General features: G+C 35.7%; 1 protein-coding gene across 1 annotated transcript in view; it reads right to left on the bottom strand.

The window, feature by feature from the left end:
• The window catches only part of LOC107557862 (endothelin-converting enzyme 2-like), a 60,631-nt gene that overhangs the window by 33,504 nt on the left and 7,256 nt on the right, over nucleotides 1–19,871 (bottom strand). The window contains exon 2 of the mRNA XM_016241428.1: nucleotides 4,207–4,490. Within this exon, the coding sequence (XP_016096914.1) occupies nucleotides 4,207–4,490 (284 nt within the window). The remainder of the gene's footprint in view (nucleotides 1–4,206; nucleotides 4,491–19,871) is intronic.

Raw genomic sequence — 19,871 nt, 5'->3', positions numbered from 1 at the left:
GAAGAAAACGACCAGACAGAAAATGAGAGTTGATGTGCAATTTTAGCATCCAATCCGCAGCCACCCTCCTCAGCTGCTTCCCTCTCTCTCTGTTGAAGTATTATGTAACCGGGCCCTAGGCATGGTAATTAGGAAGCTTTAGTATTAGCTAAGACCAAAGACAAGAGCAAAGGAACAGTAAGAGACTCGGAGTGTGTGTGGGCATCCTTAACCACTTTCATAAGGTTGAGCCATTAGCAACCTTTTTTTTTTTTTTTTGATGTATCTTAGATTTTCTTTAAGACAGCACTGAACTTCAATACTCCTCACCTGTGAGTGTGGGTATGCAAATTACAGGTAACACTAATAGTGTGTGTCTGATACATTAAATTTGGCACACAATATTTACAAATCTATTCTTTTCATCAGGGAAAAGCAAATATTTCTGTACCCACCAAAAGTGCAACAGGTGCAGTTTGAAAAACGGCAGTGGAAGAGCCAATACAAGTCAAGTCAAGTCAAGTCACCTTTATTTATATAGCGCTTTTAACAATACAGATTGTGACAAAGCAACTGAACAGCATTAATTAGGAAAATAGTGTCAATAATGCAAAATGACAATAGTAAACACTCATTTTTCAGTTAAAGACAGTTCATCATTGAATTCAGTGATGTCAACATCCAGCTCAGTTTAAATAATATCTTTGCAATTATGTCAACGATATCGCCGGAAATGAAGTGTCCCCAACTAAGCAAGCCAGAGGCGACAATACAGAAATCAATCAATAAAATGTAGTGTTGATAATTATCAAATTATTGTTTGAATTAAATACTAATGTAAAAATGGCAAACACAAATTATAATTTTATTATTAATGTTGTCAAAGCTTCAATATTTTAAGTAGGTAAATTTAGGAAAATACAAGACTAGATTCCAGTAACTAGACAACTTTATACACTCCTTTAATTAACACAAACACAAAACCATATAACAAACTCTTGTGTACTATAGCGGCTTTTGCTAAAAAGCCTGGAAGTACTGGATGGTTGGTAAAATTGCAAAATATTATGGTGTGGGTTAGTCTGTAGAAAATACAATTAACCTTATAAAAAGAAATGTCTATGATAAATCCTCATTCAGACAGCTAGGTAAACGTGTGAGAAGGACAGACTGAAGACTTGTTTGTACTCTGTAGGGTCAGCAGAGTGAATCCACACAATATCAGACATAGCTCTCACTTCTTCACCACAGACAAGTGTGACACTCACTGAAGCAATCTGTGTGTGTGTGTGTGTGTGTGTGTGTTTGAGGAGGGAGCTCTGTGTGTGCAGACACCGTTTCTATGGAAACGGATGTGGGTGATTCATGGAGCGTGTCAGGCTGAAAAATAAATCTCACACCTTACATGAGTGTGTGTGTGTGATAGAGAGACAGAGTGGGCATGGTGATGGTTTAATGTTTTTGAGTGTTTAAGAGTGTTTTAATATGCCAGAGTGTTATGAATGTGAGTGTTTGTATGTCATGAGGGGAGTATTGACATAGTACCAAATATTCATTAAATGCTCTTCAAATATATCAACTTCAAATTTTTATTGTATATATATATATACACACACATATTGATTGGATTCAATATGGATTGAATTGCTTTACACACTGAAGAAGGCTTTGAGCCGAAACGTTTGTGTCTTTTCCCATCAGTAATGAATGTAAAAGAAAAGAAAAAAGAAGATTGTTCTCGTGAGTGCGGATCATAATTTCCTATACTAACTCAACAGATTGACGCACCAAAATAAAAAGATCAAGTAACGCAAGGGCGCAGTGCAAACGACGTTGTTAAAATATATACACGCATAACCACAAATTACTATTGTATATATGTATACTGCCGCAACATTGCAGCATTGCATTGTGCACTATTGTGTATATACTGTATATATAATATATATATATATATATATATATATATATATATATTATTTATATCTAGTTTTCATTCCCATTGACAGATATTATATACTTTTTGTTTTAAGCATAAACTCACAGAATTTTGTTCAGTTTTTCAAGACTTAATCTTACATTTGAATCTGAAGTATTGGGAAATTTGAATTGGAAAACAAAAATACTGAGGTAGATTTTTTTTTTATTGCAATGCATGCAACATATAATTCCATGAATTTATGAATTTAAGACTTTCTGCCCAAATTTAAGATCTTTTTAAGTCTTTAAATTGTGAAAGTGCAAATTAAGACTTTTTAAGGCCTGCAGAAACTCTTGATACATATAAAATCCATTTAATATTTGCCCTAAACCTAAAGAATATAAAATGTAAAAATATATATGAAAAAGCAAAACACATATGAAAACAAACAAAAACTGAATATCATGTTCTACTCACTATCATGTGTCAAGACTCACAGTCTCACAGGAATAACCAAAGGTTCGTGCTCAAGGACACATGCTGATGGAAGACCTCCAGTTCACAGATCTACCTGCTGCAAGACTCAATTTACGATTACATTCTCATGCCATGTAGTTTTGGATTTTGTTTTCCCTTAATAATAAAAACCTTCATTTAAAAACTGCATGTTGTGTTCACTTGTTATCTTTTACTAATATTTAAATTAGTTTGATGATTTGAAACATTAAAGTGTGACAAACATGCAAAAATATAAGAAAATCAGGAAGGGGGCCAACACTTTTTCACACCACTGTGTATATATATATATATATATACACACACATATATACACATTATTCCAAAACTGTAAGAGTTTCCTTCTTCTGTGGAACACAAAAGAAGATATTTTGAAGATTGTTGGTAGTCAAACAGTTGACGGTAGTCATTGACATCCATAGTATGGAAAAAAATACAATGGAAGTCAATGGCAACCATTAACAATTTAGGTTCAAAACATTCTTCAAAATATCATCTTTTGTGTCTTTTTTGAGTAAATTATGACAATTTTCATACTTGGGTGAATTATCCCATTAATAATGACACCGTTATGGATAAAGTGTGTATTTTTTTTTTACTTTCTCCTTTCCCAGCTTAATGTGCAGAGGCATTAAAACACACATCAGTGTTTGGAGAGTGAAAACAGATTAACAAGATATTTGACAGAATCTGTAACTTATTTACCTTATTTACCCTAACATCTGGACTCCTCTATCCTCTCAGCACTGAGTTAATACCTAAAGCTGCCAATTACACTAGAACAGAGGCAGAGATGACCTTGTTTCTCCATAACCGAAAGCATAAAACAACTTAACAGGCTTTGTTAAGGAGAAAACTGTGCTCAGTATGATTGTTTTCTCTAGCTCATAACCTCCCTCTTTCCTTCTTGAGGCTAGATAGGTGTAAAAACAACACAAGATGAATGTATTTTTGGATGTATATTTTGAAATGTCATCATGCGATCATCATGTAAATCAAGCCTCTGGAATGTGAATGACATTAATGCGATCCTGAAAATGTCGAGAACACACACTGCAGACCTAATCTGTGCTGCTCTGACATACTGATGAATAAACTATGAAGGGAGGAAACTGAACTGACTGTTACACTATTAACATGAGAGAAAGAGATTAAATATAAATGGCTCTGTGATTTCTGCTGTGATGAAAGGTTAGATTGTACGGAAATATTTCCTAGGAGTTTTAAGAGTCAAAACATCTATTAGCAGGCCTTTAACATGCAAAAAAAATCACACGGTTGTTTCTTTGCTGTGTGGCCCTCGCTGTGACATCTGATGAATAATTCTTGCAGTAGTGCATTTTGGGATTGAGTGAAAGCAACTCAGCCTCTATGAGTTTAAAAACACAAGGTTCAAATTGCTCATTTAAGGATAAAAGGGAAAAACACTTTACATCTGTGGCCCCTTATGTGACTAAACATGAGTCAGATGCTCTTAGCACGTCGTCTGTACTGTGATTTTCTTCCAATCTTCATTTAGGGATGTGACAGATGTGGAAGTTCTTCAAATTTAGAATTAATCTCCACCCAAGAGGTAAAGATTGACTCATACGGCATACATGAAAAACTTCTCCTGACGAGCTGCCAAACATCTACTGCTAAGAATCATAAAATTTCCATCTTGTTAATATTCCTGGGTGGTTATTTGCAAGTACAGCTCTACTTAAATACAGATCTGCTAAAAATACAGAAATTTTTTTAGGCAGCTAAAAGTCGACCCTTAAAGTCAAAATATTCGTGTCGTTCCTCACCTCCAAGAGGACCTGGTGCAGCAGTCTGGCAGCATTCTCAGAGACCTTCCACGGGTCGCTCTCCTCCACCAGCATGGCATCCAGAGTTCCCTTCTCCAAAACCACATCAAACACACCGTCAGGGAAGGCCAGTCGCCGGGCGTCCATGCACAGCCAGCTGAGCTGAGTGCAGTCCTTGTGTCTCTCCGCCATACTCTCCACACAAACGCTGGAGTAATCCACATTAGTGATGGAGGTGTAGCCAGCCTGGTACATATCATAGCTCAGAGCACTATTACCGCAACCTGAGAAAGAAACGGAGAGTCTGGAGAGTGAAAAACAGTTTGAGAGTTCTATTACTGATAATTTAAGTCGCTCTCGCAAATAAATGTGGTTGTCACCCTCAACTCTCTACGGCATTCAAAAACTGTAAGACCTAGCACAACAGAATAGAACAGAAAGACATGCTTGAAAGAGAGACTTTGAAAAACAGCAAAAGATATCTGTCTGACACATAGAAAGCGCATAGAAAAACAACAGGAAAAAAAAAAACCGGTAAGGACTGAAAGCAAGAACACATCCTCTGTGTGAATGATGATGCTTAGGCCAAATAATTATGAAGCACCATGAAAGTAATATTCTTGAAGATTCTAATATTAAAATGTGCCACCCGTGTGACTTTTTGGATAAAAATTTGTCAGATGACTTAAAATCACCAATCTAACCAGAGGTGTGAGTGACGAGACTTCCTGTTGTGGCACGGGGGTTGGGCGTCTCAGCTCTTGAGGCGAGAGCAACTTTAATTATCGCCTCCTTCATTAGTCTAATTAAAGAGTGCTTAACGAGCAATCTTACAGAGGGTGTTTAATCAAAGGCATTTTCTTTCTGTATGTTTTTTATACAGTTCTTCACCTCTGTCTGTAGTCAACACATCTCTCTTCTCACTTAACACTGCATGTAAAGATAAAGTCATGAAGTCATTTTTCACAGGAACGTTGCTGCTCTCTCAGTGTTATCTGGAAGCTTGCACGCTGTAGTCTCAGCAGGACGACAGGCTTTTCCCTGGAGGCTCCTAACAGTATGTTTAAACCAGAGCGTCTCAAACTTTATTTATAGCTCTTTATAGAGTATTTATCTCACTCATGCTGCCACTCTTCTCCCAGATCTCATTACAAAACCATTCTGTGCAAGTGTGCCAGTTTGTGCCAACAAACAAAAAAAAAAAAGGATGTTTTTTGTGCATATCAAAACCCAACAAGTCCACTTCAGTAAAACAACCCTTAATTTCTGTACAAATACTACTGTTTGTTAATGTCACTACAATAAAACTGTGGTGACTTGCCATTCAAAAATAAATGACACAATCTAGAGATACTAAAAGCTCCTAAAGAAGAAAATCCAGTATTATTTATATACTATGATAGTATTGATTAAATTTTTTTTAATAAGCTTTGCTTGTAATATTTTTGGTTTAAAAAAGAAAATTGGGTTTAAAGTCATTTGTTATTTGGTTTTGTCTTTTTTATTGTTTTTAATTAAAACTTTAATTTTATTTTTATTTCAGTTTCAGTATTTTTATTACATCACATTAAACTAGCCAGTAGCCAAGGCAGCATTTCTAATTCATCAAAAAAAAAAATTCTAATATTTCACCAATGATATTTACCTAAAATTATTTTTAATAGTTTAAATAGTTTAATAGTTTTAGTTACTAGCGATACTGAATACATTATTATAGTACCAACTTATTTTGGTTTTATAGTAGAAACAACTATGGCCTTGTAACCATAGGTAAAATAATTCAAATAATATCTCCTATCCAATCTCAAGGGTGAAATGTTTAATTTCTGCACCACTACTGGTATCACATGGAATTGCAATCTGTTTGTTTGGACAAAATAACATTAACCTTTGGATTTTGGGGCGGGACTGTTTTGACCAATGGCAGAGAAGGTTTTCTATTTAGGAAACACTCCAATTGTGTTTGGTGCCACTAGAAATACATAAAAATAATTAGTCTAATATCTTTTTAAATGTTTATGGTGTGCAAAAACCTTGAACATGAGACACAGATGTTTGTGTGCTGTTTATATTGATATGCTGTTTATGTCAAAGGTCAATGGTCATTGCGACAGTGTAAATGTGTGTGTGAGTGCAGAGGGAAAGAAAAGAGAGAAACAGTTCCTGAGCTGTCAACCGCTGCCCTATCTCCACTCATAAACACTCCTTGTTTCCGCTCTCTCCATGACATTACCAGCTACACATGGCCTCTGACCTTTACTATCGCTGCCTCGGTCTGGATCCCCCTCTTCAGAGCTTTCGTTGTGGCAACGAGGACCTGGGAATTTCCAGAGCGGAGACACTAACTAACAGGACAGAATGCTAAAGTTAGTCTGGCATATCACACATAGCATTCCTTCATTCCCTGCTCTCTCACTCTCTCCTTCTCCACATAGGGAGACGGAAAAAATGATTCCAACGTCTCAGACGGTCACGAGACACGTCAGACAAACACCACAAGACGCGGAGACTTGAGCAGAACGTGTCATACACAGATCTCTGGGTAATATGTCTCTGGAACAGAAAGCAGTCTCTAGGATTCACTGTATGAACTCTTTCACCAGTCAGGGTCCAATTTCACAAAACCATCTCTCTTTCTTTTTTTCTGAAAGTTAATGTTAAAATGAGAAAATGTTGCACATCTCTGGCAACTAAACAGTCTCACCCTTACTGTGAGTGAGGATCAGTGGAAGTTTTTATCCTTGAGGAGACGAATGTGGCCCATCCATGCTTTCCCATAATGCCCCAGTGCTGCAGAGATAGTGTAAATGATTTAGCACAATGATGTCATGCCAAGTGGAGCATGAAACGTCAAAGTATTACACAACACCGGCAATTAAGACATGACGACATGACTAAGCCTCTCAAAATAAACTAGTGACACAAATATATTTTTGTGACAATATTTTTTTGCCCATTATTTTGAGATTACTTGAAAATAACAGTGCCTGACTGGCTGATTATTAAAGTGGAATCTACTTGCAATCTTATCAATGGATAATTAAGGCAAATGGATAGCTCATTTGAATGTTTTGATATGTTAATGTTAAAACATTTTAAATGTAAAAAAAACAAAAACACGAATTGGGTAAACTTAAAATAAGTATTTGCTAGGGATGCACAATATTAAATACAAATGTGATATGTAATGATGCGATATGCAATATGATAATTCTTTAAGTGTGTAGAATCAATTTTTAAAAAATTTTTTTAAATTATCCAAATATATTTTTTTTTAAATGTATACCGTAACTTTCAGAACTACAACAACTTACTACCAAAAAAAAAGTATTTGATACTTAGCTATAATTGAGCTCAGAAACATTAGACAGATGAATACATTACTCATCCCACCCACAATTACTAGGTAGAAGCTAACCAAATTAGACAACATGCCTTCATCCTCAAAATCCACAAACAAACCTACACAAAGAAAAGACTATATTACATTTGGATTTACAGGTAAATTACAATCACAAAATTAATTTTACCTACGGTAATTAATTAAAATTAATTTAACCCTGTCATATTTTCATAAAGCTGAGCCTATTCAGTACATGGTAATATTCATTTTAATGCTTTATGTGTGTGTGTGTGTGTGTGTGTGATGTACCATGAACAATAATAGTGCCATTATGTATTTCCATTGGATCATGAAGCAAAACCAGCCAAGAACCACAAATACAAATACCATCAATGGCCACTGAAAAACCTATTGCGATTGTTCACAAAACAAAGCAGTTCCTCTGCAGGTCTGTAATGAAAGTACAAGACAGAAACGCAAGGTGCGATACAGATCAGCATCTAAATGAGAGGAAAAACATTGTGTACCCCAGAAATTATCATCACTTTCCTCTGAATTTGTGACTGCTTCTGATATTGGTGTTCTGAACATCCATGTTCTTTCTTGGAAAACCTCCATGTGTTTTTCTCTCTGTAGTATTAATATTCACCTTGATGTTAAATCTATAGACACTCACACGCACACACACACACACACACTCGTATAGTCCCCGGAAATGTCAGCTTCACGGAGGGAGCGGCTCTGTTGCCTTGGTGATGCGAGATAGAGCCAGCAGACCGACTCCCACAGGGCTTTGTTTACCAGCCTCCTAAAGCATGCTGGGAATAGCAAATACACAAACACATGAACACACAAGAACTGAGAGAGAGAAAACATAACCATTATCAGCAGTGCTGACATTATGTCACGAGAGTGCAAACATGTAGGATGAGAGGAGTGGCGAGCACATGTGCGTATGGCTCTAAACATGTTCTTTCCACTACGAGCATAATGCGTCTGTTTATCTCTGTCACTCACACATACAGAGACACTGACATCATCTGTCACACACTCACTGAAATATTCTCTGGTGAACCATTCAACCAAACTAATTAATCCCTAATGAACTCAGAGGTAACTTTTATTGTTACATGGACACCAATGCATGACTGATATTTTTCGACAACAAGACAATCGATGGAACTGTGTGTGTGAAATTGACTGTCAGGTTCTTACTCTCAGTGTGAAATGTTTCAAATCGTTGAGACACAAAGCCACAGTTTGCAGACTAAGTACAAACTCGCGTCTCTTTGCATTTACATAAACTCACTTGTGAACACAAATATGAAAACACTTCCACTTTTGGTCCATATACAATGTATATGAAAGCATATAGGCTTATATAACAAAAATGTGTCTTTATACATAAAGTAACAAACAAATAAATGGGCTCAGTCAGTAAGAGGAAATTTTAATACTGCAAAAGATGCATTAAATTTATCCAAAGTTACAGTAAAAGGCATTTTATAAAAGATTTCTATTTCAAATAAGTGCTATATAAATTTCAATAAATCAAAACATTATTGAAACAAATGTATACAATTTTTTTTTTAATTGAGCAGCACAGCTGTTGTCAACATTGATAATACAAAAGTTTCTTGAGTGGCAAATCAGCATATTAAAATGATTTCTGAAGGATCATGTAACTCTGAAGACTGGAATAATGGCTACTGAAAATTCAGCTTTGCATCACAGGAATGAATTACATTTAAAATATATTAAAATAGAAAACTGTTTTTTAAAATGTAAAAGTATTTAATAATATTAGTTGCTGTTTTTTTTAAATGAAATAAATGCAGTCTTGGTGAATATGAAGACCTATTTCAAAAATATTAAAAACTTACCAACCTCAAACTTTTCCACAATATATATTTGTCAAGATATATATGGCAAAAAAATAACTTTTGAGGCTGTTATGATCATCTGATCATGGGTGGTGCATCTGAAATCACTTGATCCAAGAACAACAGCAAATATTCCTTACATATTTACATGTTTGTTTGTTTGTTTTCAACATATTATACAGAAGTTGAAATAAATATGATTTAAAGACACAAAGCAGCTATTTGATGGAAAAAGTTTCATTTGCTACTATAAGCTTAATAACTATACACATGATTTTCAGTGGCATGTTATCAAGGTAAGCCAAAATAAAGTGAGTAGGCATAGCGATGCTCGAACTCACCCAAAGAAAAAGGGAATAAAGAGGTATAGCAGCCAAGGCGACATTTCCAATCACCCTCCTGCCAGGCTGCAGTCTGTGCTCACACACACTCATCACAACTTCTCACATACTAGTTTTCACAAGAACACAAGGGAGCCTTTACGTGTATTCTCAAGTGTGTGTTAATATCGCTTTCACTTGAGTGGGGATCGCCGCATAGTATGTGTGTGTGTGAGTGTCTGTAAGAAAGAGGATGTCCCCTGTTGTGTAAAGTGATATGAATCATTTTTGTAAGTGTTGAGAGAAAGTGTGTGTGTGTGTTTTCTGCAGAGATAACTCTAGGTGAATTCCTGATGAGACTCAAGGAGCTTTTTCGAACACACACACACGGTTTAGCTGGAGGGGATGTTAGCAGTCGACTCATGGCAGGAGAGAATGAGAGCAGGACGGAGAGATTAAAGAGCTTACTCACCACAATCTGTACACAGAGAGCGAAAGAAAGAGGGATGGAAGGATGAAAAGGATGTGTGGAGGACACTTCAGACCTCTTTAACTTCATTGTGACCTTAGTGTGAGGAAGTCTGCATGAATATTTATGCCATCTTTGTCATTTCACGAATATGTAATGATAAAGTTACTCATTTCCTCTCTACTTGTGTACTCTAGTCGATATGTCTGTATTTCCCATAAGCCCTTGCTCACAGTAAGTGCTTTGTTGTTAGTGAGAGACTGTGTCCTGCCGGCGGGGCTCTCCCAGAATCCTCTCAGTTCTGACTACGGCTGTGCTGCTGCTTATGTAACAGATTGCACCCTCTCTGGTGTCCAAACTACCGATTCCAGTTGATTGGTTGAGTCAGATTGGTTCCTGTGCTAAAAGACATGTACAGAGAAAGGTTTATTTTACCTGAAGAGTTCACAGGTAGATGACAAATAACATGGTCATCATTTTTCATATAAATATAAAAGAAATAATATAAAATATAAATAATTGTATCAAAATACATATGCACACATTTTATTTCTAAAATGTAATATTAAGATAATAGCATTATAAATTAAACTATATGTAGGCTTATAAATATACAATAAAAATTGTGTTACATAATATATATACAAATTAATTATCAAATTACATCAAATGTATAGATCGTATTTTTAACATTGTATTGTAAACTATATGTATTATAGCTGAATAGATGTAACACAAAGTTACATTCCACAACACACAAAGTTTCATTTACATCTATCTATATCTATCTTATATAACAGATTTTTCACCTGTTTATTAATAAACAAACCAAAACAAGTAAAACTTGTCTTATTTTTACAAAAGCTACACCTTTCTGCAGGATTTGCACAAGCCGCAAGATTTAAAGTATCATTCACATCTGTAACAAATGCTATTGGACTAATTTCAAAATATAATACTTATGGTTAGCAATTTTGAAAATGACATGTCATGGTAGCTACCATGAACTGTAACAGGAGAGAGACATTTACTATGACATCTACAGACAAACAGCAAGCAGACTGAAAGATTTCATCGATATTTGAACATTCCTCTAATGAAGAGCAAGAGAGAGCAGCTGATCTGTGTGACACTCAGTGCTGCATCTCTCTTGACCTGATATGATGATGTAATGCTTCACACACACAGGTCCCTTTAATGTTATCCTTAATGCCTTCTTCTGGCTCAGAATTCACACACACACACAAAGCCTTTTCTTGTTCTTCAAGTGTGTTGCACAAGAAATAAAACAGTTGAAGAGATAAAGAGAGAGAGAGAGAGAGAGAGAGAGAGAGAGAGAGAGAGAGAGAGAGAGCGCTCAGGACACTGAAATATTCATCCACAAAATTCAGCCCAACCAAATTGTAAAAGCACAAAAAGAAAATTATCTAACCTATTGGAATGAAACAACAGAAAAACAAAGTAAACTTGAATGTTATTTGGCCCTAAATAGAGATTACACAACTGCAGAATATCGGAGTACAGTGAAAGACTGTAAATTAAGAAGACAAATGACGAGGTACAGACTGAGCAATCATACTCTGACTATAGAGACGGGCAGATATCCACAGCACTGGCTACCCAAAGAGAGCCGCATCTGCCCTTACTGTAATCATGGGGAAGTGGAGACAGAGCAACACTTCCTTACCAGCTGCCCTAACTATGAAGTACTTAGAAAGAAATGTTATCCCAAATTTGAAATACTTTACCCTGACTTCAAAATGTTAAACAAGAAAACACAACTTCGATATTTATTAGGTGAAAAACAAGATTGTATCTTACTAGCAGCAAGATACATTGATGCCTGTACTTTTTAAATGTATATACATGCATGTTTTTGTTACATCTAGATTCAATGTAAACACTATGCTTTGGCAATACATTGTAACAATTGTCATGCCAATAAAGCACATATTGAATTTAATTGAATTGAGAGAGAGAGAGAGAGAAATAGAAGAAACATCGAGATACAGAGGGCAGTTTCATCTGACCTTGAAAAGTTTTGATTTAGTAAATCTTTTAAGTGAAGCTAGTGCACACACTGAAGCAGTAACACTGAGCCTAACATTCAGTGTTGACCTCTGCACTTTGACTTGCACACATGGGATCATGATTCTGCTTTGATCCTGTAACCCTAACAGAAGTTATTACTAATAACAGAGGAAACAGATGAGAGTATGTGACCCCTCTGTACACAGCCAACAGGCCATCAGTCTATATTTCTTTTTGTGCCAAATTGAGCTTATCGTAAAGATTTCCTTTTAAGAGAAGATACATATTTACTGTTTTAGGGTTTAAACCTCAAACGTTTCCACACTCAACTTTTTTCCACAGTAAAGTTTATGGTTTAAAATATTAAAGCCTCAAATTTCTCTCCTTGTTGTCAATACAATTTTCAGCTTTAGTGTTGAAACATTTACTCTTTTGCCTATTTTAGTGCTACAACCTCAACTCTACTGGCTTGTTTACAGTTTCAGCGTCACTGTAAAATTTCATATTTCAGTTTTAAAACAAACATCTATGCTTGTTAACAATACAATTTTAAGTTTTTTAAGAAGCTTAGTTTTTAATAGCTTTACAGTTCAAGTGCAAAACCTCAACTCTGCTAGCTTGTTTACAGTTTTAGTGCCCTTTGTTGCAAGTTTACCGTAAAATTTCATATTTCGGTTTTAAAACAAATATTTCAGCTAATTTATAGTATTCTGTACACAGCCAACAGGCCATCAGTCTATATTTCTTTTTGTGCCAAATTGAGCTTATCGTAAAGATTTCCTTTTAAGAGAAGATACATATTTACTGTTTTAGGGTTTAAACCTCAAACGTTTCCACACTCAACTTTTTTTCCACAGTAAAGTTTATGGTTTAAAATATTAAAGCCTCAAATTTCTCTCCTTGTTGTCAATACAATTTTCAGCTTTAGTGTTGAAACATTTACTCTTTTGCCTATTTTAGTGCTACAACCTCAACTCTACTGGCTTGTTTACAGTTTCAGCGTCAATGTAAAATTTCATATTTTAGATTTAAAACAAACATCTATGCTTGTTAACAATACAATTTTAAGTTTTTTTAAGAAGCTTAGTTTTTAATAGCTTTACAGTTCAAGTGCAAAACCTCTCCTCTGCTAGCTTGTTTACAGTTTTAGTGCCCTTTGTTGCAAGTTTACCGTAAAATTTCATATTTCGGTTTTAAAACAAATATTTCAGCTAATTTATAGTACAGTTAAAATTTTTTAAGAAGCTTAGTTTGCAATAAATTTACCATTTTAGTGGTAAAAACACAACCATACTGGCTTGTTTACAGTTTTAGGGTCCTTCAAAAGTTTAGTGTAAATTTCAATGTTTCCGTTGTAAACATTTGGACATTTTAAACAAATAAAAAAATTAATGTTCAAATATATAAATAATTTTTTTCTGGTTTAAACTACAGTTTAGAATTTGAGCTACAACTTCAACACTACTGTCTTGTTTACAGCTTTAGTATCCTTTCTACCTAGTTCACTGCAAAGTTTACAATTTTAGGTAAGTCTAAACAATATCTGCTGGGACTGAGAGGCAACAGATGGAAGGACAGGACAATTTTACTTGATATGTTTAATCTTGATCTTAAGTTATTGTCATGCAGATAAATCCCACTAAACTGAAATCAACTGATGGACACAGATTACTGCAGTACCAATAGGTTTTCATTTGTGTTCATTAGTAAAAGTGATTCCTCCTGTAATTCCCTAATTAGTGGGTGTGTTAACCTCTATAGAGCCAGTGTGGGGTCAGAGCTGCCAAATACCTTCCTGCTCTGCAAACATCCGAAGAACAACACAAATCTGAGCTGACTGGAGCTAAAGGTGAGAAGAGGACAACGTGATAGAGCAACAGACCACTCAAACTTACTCTGACATGCGCTGAGAGCGAGAGAAGCTTCTAGAGTTGATTATCCTGTTGCATGTATGCAGAAGAATTGCGGAGGATTTGGAAATAAAAACCACATCTCTGTCCATCTGTTGGATTTCAAAGCATACAATGTCAAAGGAGACAGGGTAAAGACAAGATACCTGCGTGTGGGTGAGAGGGGGAAGGAGGGTGTTTTTTTCCTGAGCCTCTGCTTGTCTTTTTGAAAAGGGCAGAGGACTCTGCAGCCTCTGTACTCCCACAGAAAAGCAACAGAGCTACTTTTATTCTGAACTCAACAGACATCAAATCTAGCACAAGAACACTCCACTGTCTAACACTCCACACACTTCAACATTGTACACCCAAAAGAGATAAAGCCCAAACTCTAAAGTTTCACTCCAACACTTCATTAGAAGATATGTTTGTGGAATAAACCCCAAATCCTCTGCAAAGACAGTGAAAATCTGCCTCGTCTAATTAGAAAAGATTTTAACAAAATAAGAAGGATCATAAAACCTTTTTCATTTAGTACTGTCCTAAATAAGCCGTTTCACACACAGATGTTTAGTCCACAAGACAAAATAATAACTACTTTCACACAAATAAGCCAATTCAAAAATATACACACTCTTGAATCTTAATACCGTGTGTTGTTACCTGGATGATGACAGTTTTTATGTTTTGTGATAGTTGTTCATGAGTTAATGGTTTGTCCTGAGCCTTTAAACTGTTCAATGTTCTTCAGTAAAGTCCTTCTAATTCTGTGGTTTTCTAGCATCTTCTGCATATTTGAACCCTGGACTATATGATCACACTGAGGACAATGGAGGGACACATACACAACTATTATACAAGCTGCAAACATTCAATGAGGCGAATAAAAGAAACACAATGCATTAAGGGGAGTGTAAACTTTCTGAACTGGATGAAGGTAAACTGTAAATTTTTGTCTTTTGGAAAACATTGTATGTAGGTTCTTAAGGGCAATACTAAAAAATATATGATCTTTAAACAAAATTAAAAAGTATACATCATCCTGTTCAAAGGATCACAAAAAATAACATGCTATTTTATGATCTCTCTTATTTGTTAAAATCATTAACATCTAGTATTTTCTGCAAGGGAATAAACTTATGAGCAGAACTGTATATATACATAAATTGACACATTTTGATGGTTAAGACGACTCCATTTTAGGATTTCTAATAAAAAACAGCAAACGTCCCTTTTGTTTAGGTGTACAAGAAGGTTTGGTTTCAGTTTTAATAGGTACTTGGATTTGGCACGACCCCAGCAGACTGTATGAATCGCAGTGGATGGGAGTTAGTCCTGCTATTTGAAATGTTTTATTTTTTCCTCTCTGGTTCTATTCAAATCCAGTTCTTTCTTTCAGGACTGAAAACTAGACTAAGGTCAAAGTCAGTGATCTCTTCTGCACCTGATATCTCAGCAGAATGACTCACTGAGTCAGCAGCGTCTATTTGAGCTGACTGTCATGAATATCTAGCATTTTAATTCAACCACAAACGGTAAACACATATCACACAGCAGGATGGATCCATTACCTGAAGGAGGTCAGAAACATTCATGATGCAGACAATGTTTTAAATAGTTAGAGTTAAAAACTATATTTAAAAATTGGTTGGAACTTGTACTAAATGTATTTTCTTCATTAACAATACTGTCTTGGGCTATATTAATTTAGGCGAAGTTCTGGGTAACACATATAGGTCCTGGTGTTTTGCGATGTTCAAGTCCTCCTGGGAAGCTATTTGCAAGTTAAGAAGCTTTAATTTCAACGTCAAGTGCATTCAAAACACTTTGGATGAAGCAAAATCACAATATATCCTTTTATAATACATTTTAAAAAGACAGATGTCCTCACAATGAAAACTACAGCTCCTGAAAGTTTATTAAAAAAAAATATTGTTTATTGTTACCTTAATGTCCAGCACCTAATCTCAATTGCAGGTTTTGAGTGTACACATCTATTTTTTCATCTCTACTTCTACAAAATGATGAACAATGAATGCACATTAGGTGTGTTTGCTGTCTTGTGTTTTATTCAATTTAGGAAGGTGAACTTAATATACTACATATGCTATCATAATAGTATAAATGCAATAGGATTTTGTACATGCATTTTTCATTGTAAATGAAAAAAAAAAACACTAATTTCACACTTTACATACTCTGTATCTATCCTCCATGTTTTCAGGGCTCAAAGAAAATCCAGAATTTGTAATTACGTCATTGTGGTAGCAGCATTCATGTGCACTCAACTCGTAAATACAATCTTTCCAATTTAACTTGAACATGGCATGACATCTGCTTCATGAAGCCTAAATCTTTTTGCAGCTGTGATGTATCACTTGAGCTAAATCTATAGCTAACAAAAAGCATTCACTAAATTCAGCTCAAGTCTACCGTTAAACCTGTAAAATCAGCCATCTGTCGAGTAAGAAAAGTATTTGATTCCGAACCCCGCTAATGAAGTAACAACCAGTTTTAGACTTCATTAAAATGTAATATTGTTTTTAAGTGTTAGTGCAGAGAGATCTGGCAACAGTATGAATCTGCTGGAGAGGTTGCAGGGGTTCAAAGTGGGGCAGAGGAACCAAAACTCTACAGATGTGACTGTTGCTTAGGAACAGAACATTCCATGCCTGATCCACTCACGACAGTTCTCCGTATAAGCACACAAATACAGTCACATGCAGATGAAAGCATGCCATGCCCACACACTGGCCCCCTACACACGTTTGTGTGTGTATATATGTAAAGTATGTCTTATTAGCGAAGGCAGCTGTTGCTTTGCTAATTAACTCTATTGTTAAAGGATAGAAGGGCTATCACATACAGCCATTATAAAAGAAAAACAAATAAAAAGGGGAGAAATAAAGCAAGCAAGAGTGACAGAAAGACTCATGGATGCATTAGAAGGTGACTAAAGTTGCTGGCAGACAGAGGTGCATGCTGAACAAGATTACATAACGGCAGCTGGGGTCCTCCTCCTCTCTCACATTGTCATTAAAATCGGATTACATGTGCAGAGAACAAACACTAAAACCACTGCAACAGATCGAGGAGAAAGGAGAACACAGACAGACAGACAGATAGATAGATAGAAATACAGATGAATAGACAGGTATGTACACAGAATGACAACCAGATGATAAATCGAGAATCAGGAAAGTAGACAGATTGTTTAACCTTAGCATAAACATAAACATATATTCAAACATATATATTATAACATACATTCTGTTTTACGGATGAACGGACAGACAGACAGATAGACTGATAAATGGAAATACAGATGAATAGACAGGTATGTAGACAGAATGACAACCAAATGATAAATCGGGAATCAGGAAAGTAGACAGATTGTTTAACCTTAGCATAAACATATATTCAAAGAAATTTGTATTATCATAGAAAGACAGAATGATATATAGAACAACAAATGGGTAGAATGACAGATAGATAGAATGAACAACAGATAGAGCCATAGAGACAGATAGATAGACAGACAGACAGATAGATAGGACACTACAAGCAATAAGAGGTGATGCCCTCTAACTAACCTCCAGCTGGAACAGATGTTCTCTTTAACTCTAACCCAGCACATCATAATGAGCATGTAGACACTCACGTACACATCTTCAACTGTCATTCAGGGTTTTCCAGTAACAGACGGTGAAAAGAACAAGCTGTTTCTGTGTGTTCAGACACAAGTAAACAGAAGCTGATATGAGCTTACGTGACACCTCACAGAGGTGAGAAGCCTACGAGGCAGTCATGGTTATTGAGCTGCTAAAATAATGATACTATAACCGTGACAGTAATGCTTATTAAAGAATACACAATCAAAGAGTGTTTAATGAGAAATAGACATTTATGAGCATAAACAAAGCCTTTGTACTAGAATTGTGGACTTCGATTTAAAAAAGTCTAGTGATTCTGCAAAATGGTGCAGGAGGGATTTTCATTTCAAAATCACACTCCGTTAATACGCTGAACGGTCACAAGAGTCAGTCGTGACAGAAACACTTGAGGTTTCACACACCCTTTCACATCTAGATGAACATACAGCAAAGTGTGAGATGGGACACATAACACTAATTCCCACACACACCAGAACTGCTGCTGTCGAGAGATGGTCTTGTCTGTTCGTCAGAGGCAAGAGCTGTCAGGAGGACAGAAGATGAGTCGATAGACACAACCTACTTCCTGTGGACAAACTCCATCTGGCCCTCAAACACACCTCCAGAGAACTTCCAGTCCTTCACAGACACACATGCACACTTCAGTGAATGAATATCGTGTAATGCTTCCTGTCTAATGAACAAAATAAATAAAATAATGAACAAACATATAACTGATTATATTACTGCGTAAATGCTCACAATGAATATAGATTAATACTTTTTTGAGAACAGATTTTAACATCCAAAGAAATTTTAATATCAATATAATTTAGCATCTTCATCCCATTACAGGCTCAGTGTGAACACGTAACTGTATATATATTTTTTTTTTATAAAATATATAATTATCTAGATAAAATGTTTGTCAAGACAAACTTTATGGTGGCTTGTGAAAGCTTAGACAGAAAGCTATATGCTTGCTACAGCGGTCTTGTTATGGTGTCTTGGGTGGTTGCTGAATTCTTGCTAGATGCTTGAGTTCTGGCTGATTGCTAGGGAGTTGCTATGCATTTGCTAGGGTGTTCTGGATGGTTGCTAATTGGTTGTTATAGTATTGTTATGCATTGCTAAGATGTTGTAGATGGTTGTTTTGATGTTCTGGGTGGTTGCTAGGATGTTCTGGAATCAAGTCATCAATGAATGTCATAAATAAATAAAATAAACACTACCTTTCAAGACTTCAACCCTTTTTTTTATTAATACTTGTATTCAGCAAATATGCATTAATCAAAAATGTCTGTAAGTACTTCTACATTTTTACAATAAAATTACATTTTAAAATTTTTTCAACTTTCAATTCAAAGTATCCTGAAAGAATGTATCACAGTTTCCAAAAAAACATAACTATCATCAATAATGATAATAAGAAATGTGAATATACCGTTTGTGTTTGTGTGCACACACACAGACAAACTGTATTTTCAATTTCAGAAGGAAATTTAAAATAATTTGGCTAGAAAGTGGAAAGTCAGTGCAATGCGACAAAATTGTGACAAAAAGAGGACTGGGGTGACCCTCAAATGAAGGCATGTTGCATTGCATTTTGCTGATCAGGCATATCTAGTATAGACAGCTTTGCAGTTTTGTTGATTATACTGGGAGCAATCTAGGTTTACCTCATCAGTCTAGACAGACTAATATGCTGTTGTTCTGAAAACTTGTTTTGACAACATCCTCCTTCCCTCTGACCACTGATTTTAAGTAATTCTTGGTTAAGACCAGCAGGCAAAATCTATTTTTCAATAAAACGGTGGAAAACATATGGAATGGCCAGACGGCACTGGCGCAAAAGGAATATCAGAGATGGGAAACTTCTCTGCAGAATCCCAGGTTGCCATAGTTACAGCTCACAATGCACCACTCAGTCTAGAGTCTAGTACAATGAAGTGGAAGTAAAACTGACCCAAGATTAGAGTCCCCCATCCATCCTAACAACAATTTGAAGCCAATATAAAGTCTGCACCTATGACTAACTTCTCTCAGCAGACAGTTTATGAAAATCCAGCAAGGACAA

The sequence above is a fragment of the Sinocyclocheilus grahami genome, unplaced genomic scaffold (genome assembly GCF_001515645.1).
Source record: "Sinocyclocheilus grahami isolate Dianchi unplaced genomic scaffold, SAMN03320097.WGS_v1.1 scaffold622.1, whole genome shotgun sequence".
In the NCBI taxonomy this organism is placed as follows: domain Eukaryota; kingdom Metazoa; phylum Chordata; class Actinopteri; order Cypriniformes; family Cyprinidae; genus Sinocyclocheilus; species Sinocyclocheilus grahami.
The sequence above is the reverse complement of the archived record's forward strand: the minus strand, read 5'-3'. Positions and strand labels throughout refer to the sequence as shown.